This window comes from Xenopus laevis, chromosome 7S (assembly GCF_017654675.1).
Source record: "Xenopus laevis strain J_2021 chromosome 7S, Xenopus_laevis_v10.1, whole genome shotgun sequence".
NCBI classification, from domain to species: domain Eukaryota; kingdom Metazoa; phylum Chordata; class Amphibia; order Anura; family Pipidae; genus Xenopus; species Xenopus laevis.
In genome coordinates, this window is record NC_054384.1 from 96,349,439 (window position 1) to 96,362,186 (window position 12,748).

Consider the following 12,748-nt stretch of genomic DNA (forward strand, 5'->3'; position numbering starts at 1 on the left):
CTAAACAAAATAACCTTTATACTGATTTTCTAATTAAAAATGTACTGTATGTTTTTTACCACTTAGATACCACGGATGGCACCGGCTTCCACCTACCTGACTGCCAGCCTCATAGGTTCTACACTTTGTTTTATTCTTTGACTGTGAATTTGGATTAATTACTATTATTGTAAATATTATACTGTATATATACAGTATATTGTGAGTCAGTTCCTCAGCTAAGTGTAAGTGACAGCAGCCCATGTACTGAGAATCAGCAGAATAGGAGATTAGGAGCTACAGGGGCATCTCCAAAACCATTTCAGGCTGGTACAAAAGGACAAAAAGGAAAAGGGTTCATTTAAGACTCCGGGGGCACAAGCGTAAGAGGCAGATTGTGGTCTATTTTTGCACTTTACACACATTAATGTGTAGTATTTCTAATTCTCAGGCACAAATTACCTCCCCATGCCCCGATCAATAGGAGAAAAGCAGGTGCACACTGCTAGGGGAAGGGGAGGCATGCAGAGGGGGGTTGTGGCTAGGGTTGCCACCTTTTCTGGGAAAAAATACCGGCCTTCTTATATTTTTATCTTTTTTCCCTATTAATAACATTGAGATCAACTGTCATTTTTACCGGCCAGGCAACCCTAGTTGTGGCTGGTGTGGGGGCAGGTCTGGACTGAGAATTAAAATAGGCCCTGGCATTTCAGGTACACAGAGTCCCAATCAGCCCACATATGGGCCCAAACAGCCCTCACCAGCCCACTAAATACTGACTTTGTCTGTCACCTTATAGCAGTCCTTCTTGCATTTGCCAGAACCCAACAATTGCCAATCCGGCGGGCCTGCGTGGGGCTACCATGATATTGGCAGAGGGGGGATATGAGTCAGCGGGGGGTTATGTGTGCAGGACCCTGATGTGGCAGTCCTGTGGGCCCAGATCTTTCCCCCCACCAGTCCGACACTGCCTGTTGCAGGGCACGGGTGGTGGATGATGTCCGCCTATGGGTGTCCTGACATGAAATCTGGCCCTGCTTATTCTAACAATATACTGAGCAATGGACAAGCCTTGTACAGGAGACTTTCACAGCAGGTGTCTTCCAGTTGTTGGGGCACATGACCATACTACAGTATGATGTTGCTAGCAAAAATTGCAACCAGTGGCAAATGTATTTAAGGGCAATTTTTGGAGGTTGCCCATATCTCCATGGGGGCCCAGCACAGTGGGAGGGGTTGGGAACAGTCGTTGGCTGGGAGGGAACAAGAACAGATTTTCAGACAGAGTCAGGCCCTCCCGAAGGCTCCATACGTGGACCAATAAGCTGCTGACTCGGTCTGCAGGAACCAAGTTTTATCAGGTGTGCCTATGTTTTTAAAAAAATTAAATGCATTGACTGTATGGCATGCAGGTTGCATTGATACGGTGCTTAACGTCATTGGAATCCGCTAATGAAACTCATTTGTTTGGCCTTAGGAGACTGTTCTGTGCAAATGACTTGAGCAGCAAGTTCATTAGAAGGAAGAAACAATACATACCATTAGGGCATTGTAGTTGCGGGAGCAAACAGCCTTGTGCAAAGAAGTCATGCCATCCCGAGATCGGAAGTCGATGTGGGCACCTCCGAGGCACAGCATCCTAATGACATCCACAGTTCCCTCAAGCTGAGAAGCTAGTGTCAAGGGGGTCTCTAAGGGGGAACAAACAGCACAAGTTAATGAGATGCCATGGGCAGCAGTGTCAAAACTGTGCCAAAGATTCACAGCTGTTCTATGTTCTTTGCCACTTAAAATGCATGTATATGTTTCAGCCTGTTTGTACAGAGATATAAAATTACATTGTGTTTGGCCCTGCTAAACTGAAAGCAGGAGATTTAAATTTCAATTACAAGTATGTTATACTACATGCCATTGCCCCCCCCCCTTACCTTTAGTATAAAGAGTGTTATTTTGCTTCTCTACTCTAAAAGAGCTTAACTTCCAGCTTAAAAAAGGTTCTAAGGGTTACCCTCATAAAATGCCACCTAACCCATGGGTCTCACGTGGCTGGAACTAGAGGTAGGAAGCAGGGACAGGAGCCTCAAGCACAGCTGTGGGGGTGGCAGTTGGAGGGTAAGCAAGAGAAAGGAGAAAAAAAGCCAATATTGCCTTGCAGGAAAATACTACTTGGCCCTGCTCTGTTTCTCAGCTCATGGCAGACATACCCCTGTACTACATTTACAAGATACTCACAGCCATGGATCAACCGCAGTTAAAGTTAAAAAAATCCATCTTTATTGTAGGACAGTTAAAGGACATGTAAAGTCTAAAATAGAATAAGGCTAGAAATGCTGTATTTTGTATACTAAATATAAACATGAACTTACTGCACCACAAGCCTAATCAAACAAATAATTTATGCTTTCAAAGTTGGCTACAGGGGGTCACCATCTTGTAACTTTGTTAAACATCTTTGCAAGACTAAGACTGTGCACATGCTCAGTGTGGTCTGGGCTGCTTAGGGATCGTCATAAACAAAGCTGCTTGAGTTCTGCATGGCTGGGAAACAAGGCGGGGGCTCCCCCTGATGTTCATAAGTATGATTGTTTCCCTGCTCAGCAGTTAGGGACCGTCTGCCAATTCCTATCCACAGCAGTAAATGAAGGGAGAATTTCACTGCATACAGTCAGGTTTCATATAAAATCGGTACACATTTTTAATTAAAGTATATTGGAGATAGGTTTCTTTTTCATTAAAGAAAGTAAAAATGGGATTTTATTTTTTTGCCTTTACATGCCCTATATATCTAGCCTCCTGTCTATGTGGACGTCAATATGTGGGGAAAACATCTAGGCGAATGAAAGATAGAGTTTTAGAACATGTGGCATTCATTGGGAGAAAAGATGTCTCTTCAGCAATAGCGGACCATATTTTGAGTGAACATAATGGGAATGAGAAGTGTATTTCCTTTCAAGGCATCAAACATGTGAAATTAGGAAAGAGAAAGGAAGACATTGAGAAATTATTGAATAAGAGAGAGGTTTGGTGGATGTTCACCCTAGAAACCGCAAAATTCTGCATTTTGCCACCTGCAAATCTGTTCTCTAAACTGCGGCATATTTGCTGTGAAAAGATTTGCCACCGCAAAAAAGTCCCCAAGACAAAATTATTACTTAGAAAAAAGTTACCAAGACAAAATTGTCAGCGACAAAAAAATTTTGCCAAGACAAAAAAGTCGAACAAAGAAAAAAGATACTCTTTATATTAATTTACCGCTTCAGTCTTTCGAGAGGTCTGATTCAATTACTGCAATTAGTGAAAAGAGAAAAAAGAAAAGAAAAACCCCTCTTCTATTCAAATACATCCACTTGCTGATACTTGTAATTAATTATGCAAAATTAATAAACAGTTTGTGATTAGCTCAGTTGCTTGGAATAAATAAATAAATTATCTGATTAAAATTGTTAAATTACATTAAAGTGCTACTTCCGTGCTGATTCATTAATTAGTTATAAAGGACAGACTTAATCAATATAGTAAGACAAAAAAGTCACCATAATAAAAAATGCCCAGTGACTTAAATGCATTTGGAGTAGGAAAAAACTTGAGAAAAAAACTCTCATTGACTTTAATGCATTTGGATAAAAAGTTGCCAAGACAAAAAAGTCACTATAAGAAAAAACGCCCATTGACTTTAATACATTTGGAGAAAAAGTTGCAGAGATAAAAAAAAAAACATCACAGAGACAAAACAGTCATTGCAAGAAAAAATTCCCATTAACTTTTTTTGGCATGAGAAGAAAAACTTGCGCTCTTAAAAAATGTCAATGTGTAAAATGGCGGCCCCTGATTGGTAGGCTCCCAGCACAGGTACCATGTATGCCTTTGCAGTAAGAAGTAGGCATGGCACACATTGTTGCATCAAACTGTGGCAAACGTTTATTAAGCAGCTTCTCTCAGGTTCACAAGGCCAGGCCGTTGCTATCTCACCAGGAACTTTAAGTTACATGAGTTACACTTTGCAAATGATCCTCTCTGCTTCACACACTTTTTTTTTCTCATGAAGCCTCCAAGACCACTGTCATGTGGAATTGCACTGGCAGATTACCATAAACCATTGAGGGGGTCTCCTCTCCCAATAGATCATCTTCATATTTCTCTTTCGTGTCCAGCATAAAGTTGTCCAAGTTTTTCCTGAGCATTCTCACAACATTAGGCTGCCACTAACCTAGTCCTACTTGCTCTCGATCCCTAAGTGGCTCACTAATGCCCCAGGGTTCTACCCAATACTAACTTCTTAGTGGGAACTCAGGTTGTCCTTGCTAGCTACCCTATCTACTTCTCACATCTAGACTGAGCTGGTAACAATATCCTACCTTTCTGTCTAGTCTAGTAAGGAATGAGTCCCCTCATGGTGTGACTGAGAGTGTCTGTCTAGCCAGCTCATGATGTTAGGTTGATGTTAGGTTGGTGTTAGGTTGATGTTAGGTTGATGTTAGGTTGATGTTAGGTTGATGTTAGGTTGATGTTAGGTTGATGTTAGGTTGATGTTAGGTTGATGTTAGGTTGATGTTAGGTTGAAAACAAAAGTGCCTAGTTTGTGCACCTCTTTATGTAGGCTCCAGAAGGGGAATCTCATCTTCAGGCAAACTCTACTGATTGGTACTAAATATGATTGAACCAAATATGGCCTTTTTACAGTTTGAAAAATAAATATTATTTTTCACCTCCTTACAAATATGCTGCCAGTGAAATTTAGTCCAAGGGGTAATACACACTATGGGCAATTTAATGCATAGTCCTGCCCCACCTCACTAGCTACACCGGGTCTATTAGGACACTAAGGGTCGAACTACAAATTTGAAAAACTTCGAAATACAAGTCAAAAAGACCAACCAAAATAAAATTAAAAAATGTTTTGGCCGATTAGGTCCATTTTCGATTGAATAGGTCTGTTTTCGTACAAATTCGAATCATACGTAATAGCGCAATCAAAACATACGATTCAAGGTTTTTCCCAAAAAAAACCTTTGATTTTTCAAATTGACTCCGATTACGTTCTAGGAGGTCCCCCATAGGCTAAAACAGCAATACGGCAGGTTTTAGATGGCGAATGGTCAAAGACGAACTTTTAAAGAGAAAGAACATATTAAAGTTACAATTTTCAATTAGGTCAGTTTTTGATTAAATAGGTCTGTTTTCGAATGAATTCGAATCATACATAATAGCGCAATCAAATCGTACTATTCAAATTTTTTCCAAAAAAAAACCTTTGATTTTTCAAAGTCCACCAATTGACTCCAATTAGGTTCTAGGAGGTCCCCCATAGGCTAAAACAGCAATTAGGCAGGTTTTAGATAGCGATTGGTCAAAGACGAATTTTTAAAGAGACAGAACATGATAAATTTAGAATTTTTCGAATTCCCTAGTCGAAGTACACAAAAATTAGCTTGAAATTTGAATTTTTTTGTTTGAACTTCAACCTTTGATAAATCTGCCCCTAATTGTGTAGAATTTCCAAAATGTTTTATCCTAATCCCTTCAAATGAAATTAGAGGGCACAGGGTTGCAAGAAGAACCAAGTGAACCTTATGCCAAATGTTTTATGTTAATGCCATGTTGTGTGAGTAATGACCTGATTATAAATTTGGGAATGGTATTTTCTTTTAACCTATTTGTACTTGTGCACATGTTCTTTGTATATAGTAATCTCCAGGGGCTTGCCAGGTGGTATGCTACAGTTAACTCCTACCAGCCAACCTGTATGCATTTCGCGTGTTAATTCTTCTTTGTCATAGGTTATGTCATTGCTATCTCATTATTCTATTAATTACCCTGATATGGATGATGGTAAAGTGCAAAGACCCGGGGTTGCGGAATAGTTGATTACGTAGGCTCAATGGAACATTCTAATTTCTTATTTTTAATTAATTTATTGAGTTACAGTAACCTCTGGCAAAAAAAGTCAAATCAGATTGGTCTATTTGGGAGTCAATTTAAATTTTTAGTTAATTTTCCAAGCCTGTGGAAATAATTATTGATCTCATCTATATGTTGGATATACGTTAACAAAGCACAAAGCTGCTGCCTTGTCTGTCGCTAGATGAATACGACATTTTGACTTGCCAGCTTGCCGGCGACTTGATACAAATTCTGTGCCTTGATACAATTTGCTAAATGTAGTTCCATTGATCTGCCCTGTTAGGCAGGAATGAGGTTATTACTCTATTGACCTGCACGGTTGTGGGCAAGTGTAACGGGGACTCTGTTAATCTAATGTTCAATTGTCACCCGTGACTTAGCTTTCTATTGACCTGCTTGGTTCTATACTGGTGATATTGTTAATGAATACCGAATTCCTGGAAGAGTACCTCATGAATTTATATAAACCCTAGAAGGATGCAATGAACCTTAAAAGTAGGGGAAGGTAACTTGTCTCCCTCAGGCTGTTGATTTCTAGGAAACTTGCCGACAGCTGGATCACCAATGACCTACTATTCTGAATGATTCTAATTATTTGTGCTGGATGCCTCCATTTCTTATGCAGGGGTATGTTTTTATAGCTGTGGCCATCCCACACCTTATGTCTCATAACCGTTCTCCTTTTTTGATTGTAAACTCATTTGCCTCTTTACCTCTTGTATCATTGTCAGCTTTTTTTCTATGTAAATCTGTATGTTTAATGGATACATTCATTTATAGTACAGCTATGGAAAATATATCCGCACTTTATAAATAAGTAATGATAATAATAAAATTGAGCACCTGCTCTTTAAGGGAAACTGACCATGTCACATTAACTAATACAGGTATAGGATCCCTTATCCGGAAACCTTAGTTGGGATCAAGTACAAGTTACTGTTTTATTATTACCGAGAAAAAGGAAATCATTTTTAAAAATTTTAAAGAGATCCTGTCATCAGAAAACATGTTTTTTTCAAAACGCATCAGTTAATAGTGCTACTCCAGCAGAATTTTGCACTGAAATCCATTTCTCAAAAGAACAAACAGATTTTTTTTATACTCAATTTTGAAATCTGACATGGGGCTAGACATTTTGTCAATTTCCCAGCTGCCCCTGGTCATGTGACTTGTGCCTGCACTTTAGGAGAGAAATGCTTTCTGACAGGCTGCTGTTTTTCCTTCTCAATGTAACTGAATGTGTCTCAGTGGGACATGGGTTTTTACTATTGAGTGCTGTTCTTAGATCTACCAGGCAGCTGTTATCTTGTGTTAGGGAGCTGTTATCTGGTTACATTCCCATTTTTCTTTTGTTTGGCTGCTGGGGGGGGGGGGGAAGGGAGGGGGGTGATATCACTCCAACTTACAGTACAGCAGTAAAGAGTGATTGAAGTTTATCAGAGCACAAGTCACATGACTTGGGGCAGCTGGGAAATTGACAATATGTCTAGCCCCATGTCAGATTTCAAAATTGAATATAAAAAAATTTCAGTGCAGAATTCTGCTGGAGCAGCACTATTAACTGATTCATTTTGAAAAAATGTTTTTTTCCCATGACAGTGTCCTTTTAATTATTTGGATAAAATGGAGTCTATGGGAGATTCCGTAATTCGGAGCTTTCTGGATATCAGGTTTCTGGATAAGGGATCCTATACCTGCAGTAGTACTGAAATACTGATGTAGATTTAAGTCTAGGGGGGCTATTTATGAAAGTCTCTCACTATTTTCTGAAAACTACTCCGACCAAATCTGCACAGACTTTCCCCCTTATTTATCAATAATTTTTTTCTGAAAATTTTTTGTGCGTGGAAAAAACTTGAAAAATGAAAATCGTGAAAAAATTTTACAAATTTTTCAGATTTGACCAGTGTCAGACTGGCCCACCAGGATACCAGGAAAACTCCCGGTGGGCCCAGGTGTCAGAGGGCCCTTCTGTTTCTAAGCATTTGTAACAATTTCATGTTCATTCCTTAATTCTTTATGGAAACATAGGGGCCAAATAGATGCAAAATAGAGTAAAGAAAAAATACTAAGAAAATTAAACGGAGAAGTGGAAGAAAATGAGCTTGGAAAAAAGGGCCATGGTCTGGTGGTTTTCTGGTGGGTCCCTGGCATCCCAGTCCAACACTGGATTTTTAAAAAAAACCTCTGACTTTTTCAGATTTGAAGCCCTAACAACCTCTGACTTTTTCAGATTTGAAGCCCCCACAACCTCTGACTTTTTCAGATATGATGCGCAGGTCAGGATATCAACTGGACATCTGCTGTTGACTTCTACATGAACTCGGCAGGTCTGAGTTGGAGTACTTTTCTATTCAGACTTTAAACACCATCGGAGTTTAATAAATCACAAAAAATTCAAGTTATTTTTTTCTATGAACAAAATTGGGACTATGATAAATAACCTCCAAGGTGTTGTAAATTGTGTCTCTTCTTCAGAAATCATTTACAACAAGGAAGGCAAAGGAAAGCTTTACAGTGGGATGACAGTTTATATACATGACATCCATCCATGCTTATTGCTTGACATTTGACAGGATGTTAATTGCTGGACCTCTTTCAATTCTCCATTATATCAGGAATCTAAGGTCAGGAATTTAGGTGACAGCTTTTTATTACCACCATTGTTTTTCCAGTATTTCAGGGCAGAACTACAGAGGAAGCAGACCCTGCCATTCCAGGGGGGGGGCCCAGGGCTTTAGGGGCCCTAATTGATTAACAATTTCAATATTAGCAATTTCAATCTTGGTCAACTTATCAATGTTTTGGGGCCCTAAATTGAATTTGCTGTGGGGTCCAATAACATCTAGTTACGCCACTGGCCAATGTACATGCCTTTGCTTCTCTTTACAATATTATGCCAGCAGTTGTGCATTGTATTATCATTTGATTGAGGCTAAAATATAAACTACTATCCTCTACGCATGCGCTTCCATGTTTCCAGTTACCTCCAGTTTCGGAATCATGATAGTTGGGATCTAGGCCTTTGTCTAGCAAGCGGGCCACTTTCTCAGCAGAACCGTGCTGCACATACTCCAAGAACTTCTTCAGACCAGCCTAAGGTAAGAACCAAGAATGAGTGTTACAGAAACATTCAGAGCAGCATAGTTGTACAAAAGCAATGTGCATCATGGGGATTTATCCGTACGCTGTATTTTTATACAGTGTTCTCTAGAGCACATATATTTTCCTACAGTTCTCTGGTCTTTCAACCCCATTTTGGTCCCTGTATATTTGATGAGTATTTAGACAGGTTTGGGAGTGAGAGGTTGCTATTGTGACTGAACAGACAGAATATTTTAAAGGGCAAGGAAAGACTTTTAATCATATACATAGTATTTAATAGAGGGTCCCTGCAGGAACCTGATCGCCAAAACAATTTTTGAAAAAATGGCATCCGTGAACTAAAGTGAATGCACCAATATGATTCCTCCCCTGGACGTGATAATAAAGTAATAAATATGAAATACCCCTTTGGTTTGCACTTCACCACAGCGACCATATTGGCATACGCATGCACTGCCTTCTGGTCTGAACAACTGTGCAGACTCAGCGGTCTTGGTTTTGGTGCATGGAATTATGGGAACTCCTCTTTATGAATTTAGCGGTTTTTTTTTTTTACTACAAACGGCTTAAAAATCATGTAGGGATGCACTGAATCAAGGATTCTGTTAGGGATTTGGAATTTTTCAGCAGGATTCAGATGAGGCCAAATCCTTGTGCTTGGCCAAACCGAATCTGAATTTTTCGGAAATTAGGGGCTGGAAGGGAAATCATGTGACTTTTTGTCACAAAACGAGGAAGTAAAAAAAATGTTCCCATTTTTTCCTTTCCTGCCCCTAATTTGTAAATTAGGTTTTAATTTCGATTCGCCAAATCCCAAATAGTTCATCCCTAAAAGCACAACACCAGTAGTAGTATGCCTCTTAATGGAGACAAATTCTTTATTGCACTTTCCTTGTCCTTTAATTCAGACCAATATATAGGAGAATGTCAAAGCACAGCTTACAAGCAGCTCAGTGTGTAGGCAACAGCTGCTTCTGCGCTCAGTATGCGGCATATATTGTCAGAACCACAATTACAGTACACCTCCCCCTTTATATTCTTCACATCCTGAAGATCTAGTCTATCGAGCATAATGATAGTTCTTTTGTGTCTAAGTGTTTCCCACTTGTCAGGTTCTTGCCTCGGTCACATTCATTTTAATCCCTGCCTCAGTAAAATTCTTGTTTCCTAACTCTCTGAGGATTTCAGACACTTCTAATCCCATGGCGGGCTAAACAGAACTACAGGCAAAGTCAAGAGAAGAGCGAGGCCTACCTGGTCTCTTCCTTATGGAGTCTACAGTTTTGGTGTTTGTGGAACAACATGAAAATAATGTGATTTGTCCTGGGCAATAGTGGGTGTAGAGAAAGTAAATTTAGCCCCTTGTTGTCACAGTCTTATAATGTTAACAACCAGCCCAAAATATAAGCTGGAGCCTTGTGCCGTGAAAGATGAGTGACAAGGCTGAAAGAAAACTGAGGATCCAAGCTATGAGCCTGAACAATTCAGTAAAGTCAAAATGAGGACTCAAGTGAATTAAGGAGATCAGCATTTCCTAAACTGTCAGGCCAGTTTCACTTATGAGGCTCAATTACAGATCTGAAGAGGCCCAAATGGACTTTTCCACGTACATTCCAGCAGCTAGCACTACATAAACACAATAACCATGTCTTTCAATGCACTGAAACATAAGCCAAATGGATTTCTGTTTATATAGCTAAGATAAAACATTGCATTCCACCTTTTTAGGTTAAATCTCTTCCTGAGGAGCCAACATAAGCATCTTTATACCAGTAATGTGAGCAAACTCCTATAACTCCTAATTTCTCATAAAACCTTAAATGGGTAAAGCGCAGGTTACTGACCAGGGTTGGTTAAAAACAGTTTACAGTGGACAGCGGCAAGGAGCCCTTCTATTTTAGTTTATTCTTCATGGAAGTCATTAACCAAACGATGCTAGAGCCCAGGGAAGTTCATCACCATTTTATCTGGGTTTACCAGCTTTACCGGCTTTACCAGCTTTACCGGCTTTAATGAAAGTGTGGTCTTAATACACATCCTCTTAATTATGGAAGGAAGCCGGGGTTATTCTTTCCAAGAATTTCAGCATTATTAAACCACATAATTGAGAATAAAGCCAAGGGGTAATTCTTTCCAAGAATCCCAGCAATATTGTAATCATCCATTCAAGTATAAAGCCAGGGGGTTATTCTTTTACAAAGTTCCTACATAATTGCACTTGCCATGTGGCAGGGCTTCAGTAATGAAAACTGCTGAGCTTGATGATGTTCCACGAGGAACAGAGACTAAAGAGCTGGTGGCAGCAATTCTGATGTAAAGTCATTAACAAACAGTAGAAGCTGCGGCCAAAAGGCACACAAGCAACGTCTAGTTAGCACCTACCCATACCTAAAAACAAAGTTAGAAATAGATGAAAACAGTATTATGTCAATCATCCTGCAACAGTTCCAAGATATCTACCCCATGTTTTACCCTAACTGACCTTCAGGCTGGACTTCAGAGAATATTTAGAACAGCAACTAGGCATTTGCCACAAATGTCATAGTCGGCCTTCAGCCTTGTTCCCTATCCCTATATATTATTTTTGGCCTACTGGGGGGATGGCTACACCCATATTTTGCAAACTTCTCTAAAAAAAGCCCTGTCATCATGTATAGTCAAAGGAGCACTCATCTTGGGTATCACTTGCACTTTTCAGTTACTTTGGTAACTCTAGTTTCAACTAGTATTAGGATAACAGACAGTAAATGGCAATACTGAAACCCAACTGTCAGTGCCAGGCCCAGCACACAGCAGCCCCTACATTGCCATCCCCCCTTACCCGCCCAAGTCCCCCGATAGAGCCTCTGGCTCGCTCTCAAGTATGAGAGCAGCTTGGGATGGGGAAATTCTATACAACTATACTGGTGTATAGTTATGCCAATACCAACAGTGGTTGTCTGTCTCCTTTATCTCAAACCAACCAACTGTATCTTCTGTTCAAACATGGGGTGTTATGTATTAAAAGGCACTTAGTTTGCCCAGGAGCAGTAACCCATAGAAATCAATCAGCAGGGAGCATTTACTGGTCACCTGTTTAAAAGCAAACATCAAGGACATTTTTACAAAGACATAAAGAGCTGACCTTTGCTAGATATTATGACTTCGGCTTCTAATGGTGAGAATTTATTAAGTTGTATAATGTGTCTTTGAAAGCAGCTTTTCAGCAGACAAGGCTAAGATCTATTGCTTCATGGGGAAATGTTGTGATTTACAATAACATTTTGACACTCAGCAAACATTAAAAATATGTATACAAGTATAGGATCTTCATTATAACTTAAATTTGTATTATTTCCCACAAACACACATATCTATATATATATATATCTATCTATCTATCTATATATATATATATATATATATATATATATATATATATATATATATATATATATAAATTGTTGCCCATAGACTTCAATGCATTTGGCGAATTTTTCGCCATTTTACAAATTTCTTTAATGAAGAATAATGTTTGCAGAAAAGTTTATATCAAAAACGATATAAGTCCCAAGGCTTCTTCAAGTAAAAAATATTAATTTATTGTTATACACATTAAAACAGTAGCTAGTATATACTACCCCCCCTAAAGGTGGGGTATGTGGGGTAGTATGTACTAGCTACTGTTTTTATGTGAATAACAATAAATTTATATTTTTTACTTGAAGAAGCCTTGGGACTTACATCGTTTTTGATATAAACTTTTCTGCAGTTGATTGCCTTT

At 39.2% G+C, this 12,748-nt stretch overlaps 1 protein-coding gene across 4 annotated transcripts in view; it reads right to left on the reverse strand.

Annotated features, from left to right (window-relative positions):
- LOC108697259 (SH3 and multiple ankyrin repeat domains protein 1) overlaps positions 1-12,748 on the reverse strand; it is a 247,651-nt gene that overhangs the window by 118,641 nt on the left and 116,262 nt on the right. For all 4 annotated transcript variants that reach the window (XM_041571591.1, XM_041571590.1, XM_041571589.1 and 1 more), the window contains exons 5-6: positions 8,868-8,976; positions 1,519-1,670 (exon numbers count right to left, since the gene is read on the reverse strand). In XM_041571591.1, the coding sequence (XP_041427525.1) occupies positions 1,519-1,670; positions 8,868-8,976 (261 nt within the window). The remainder of the gene's footprint in view (positions 1-1,518; positions 1,671-8,867; positions 8,977-12,748) is intronic.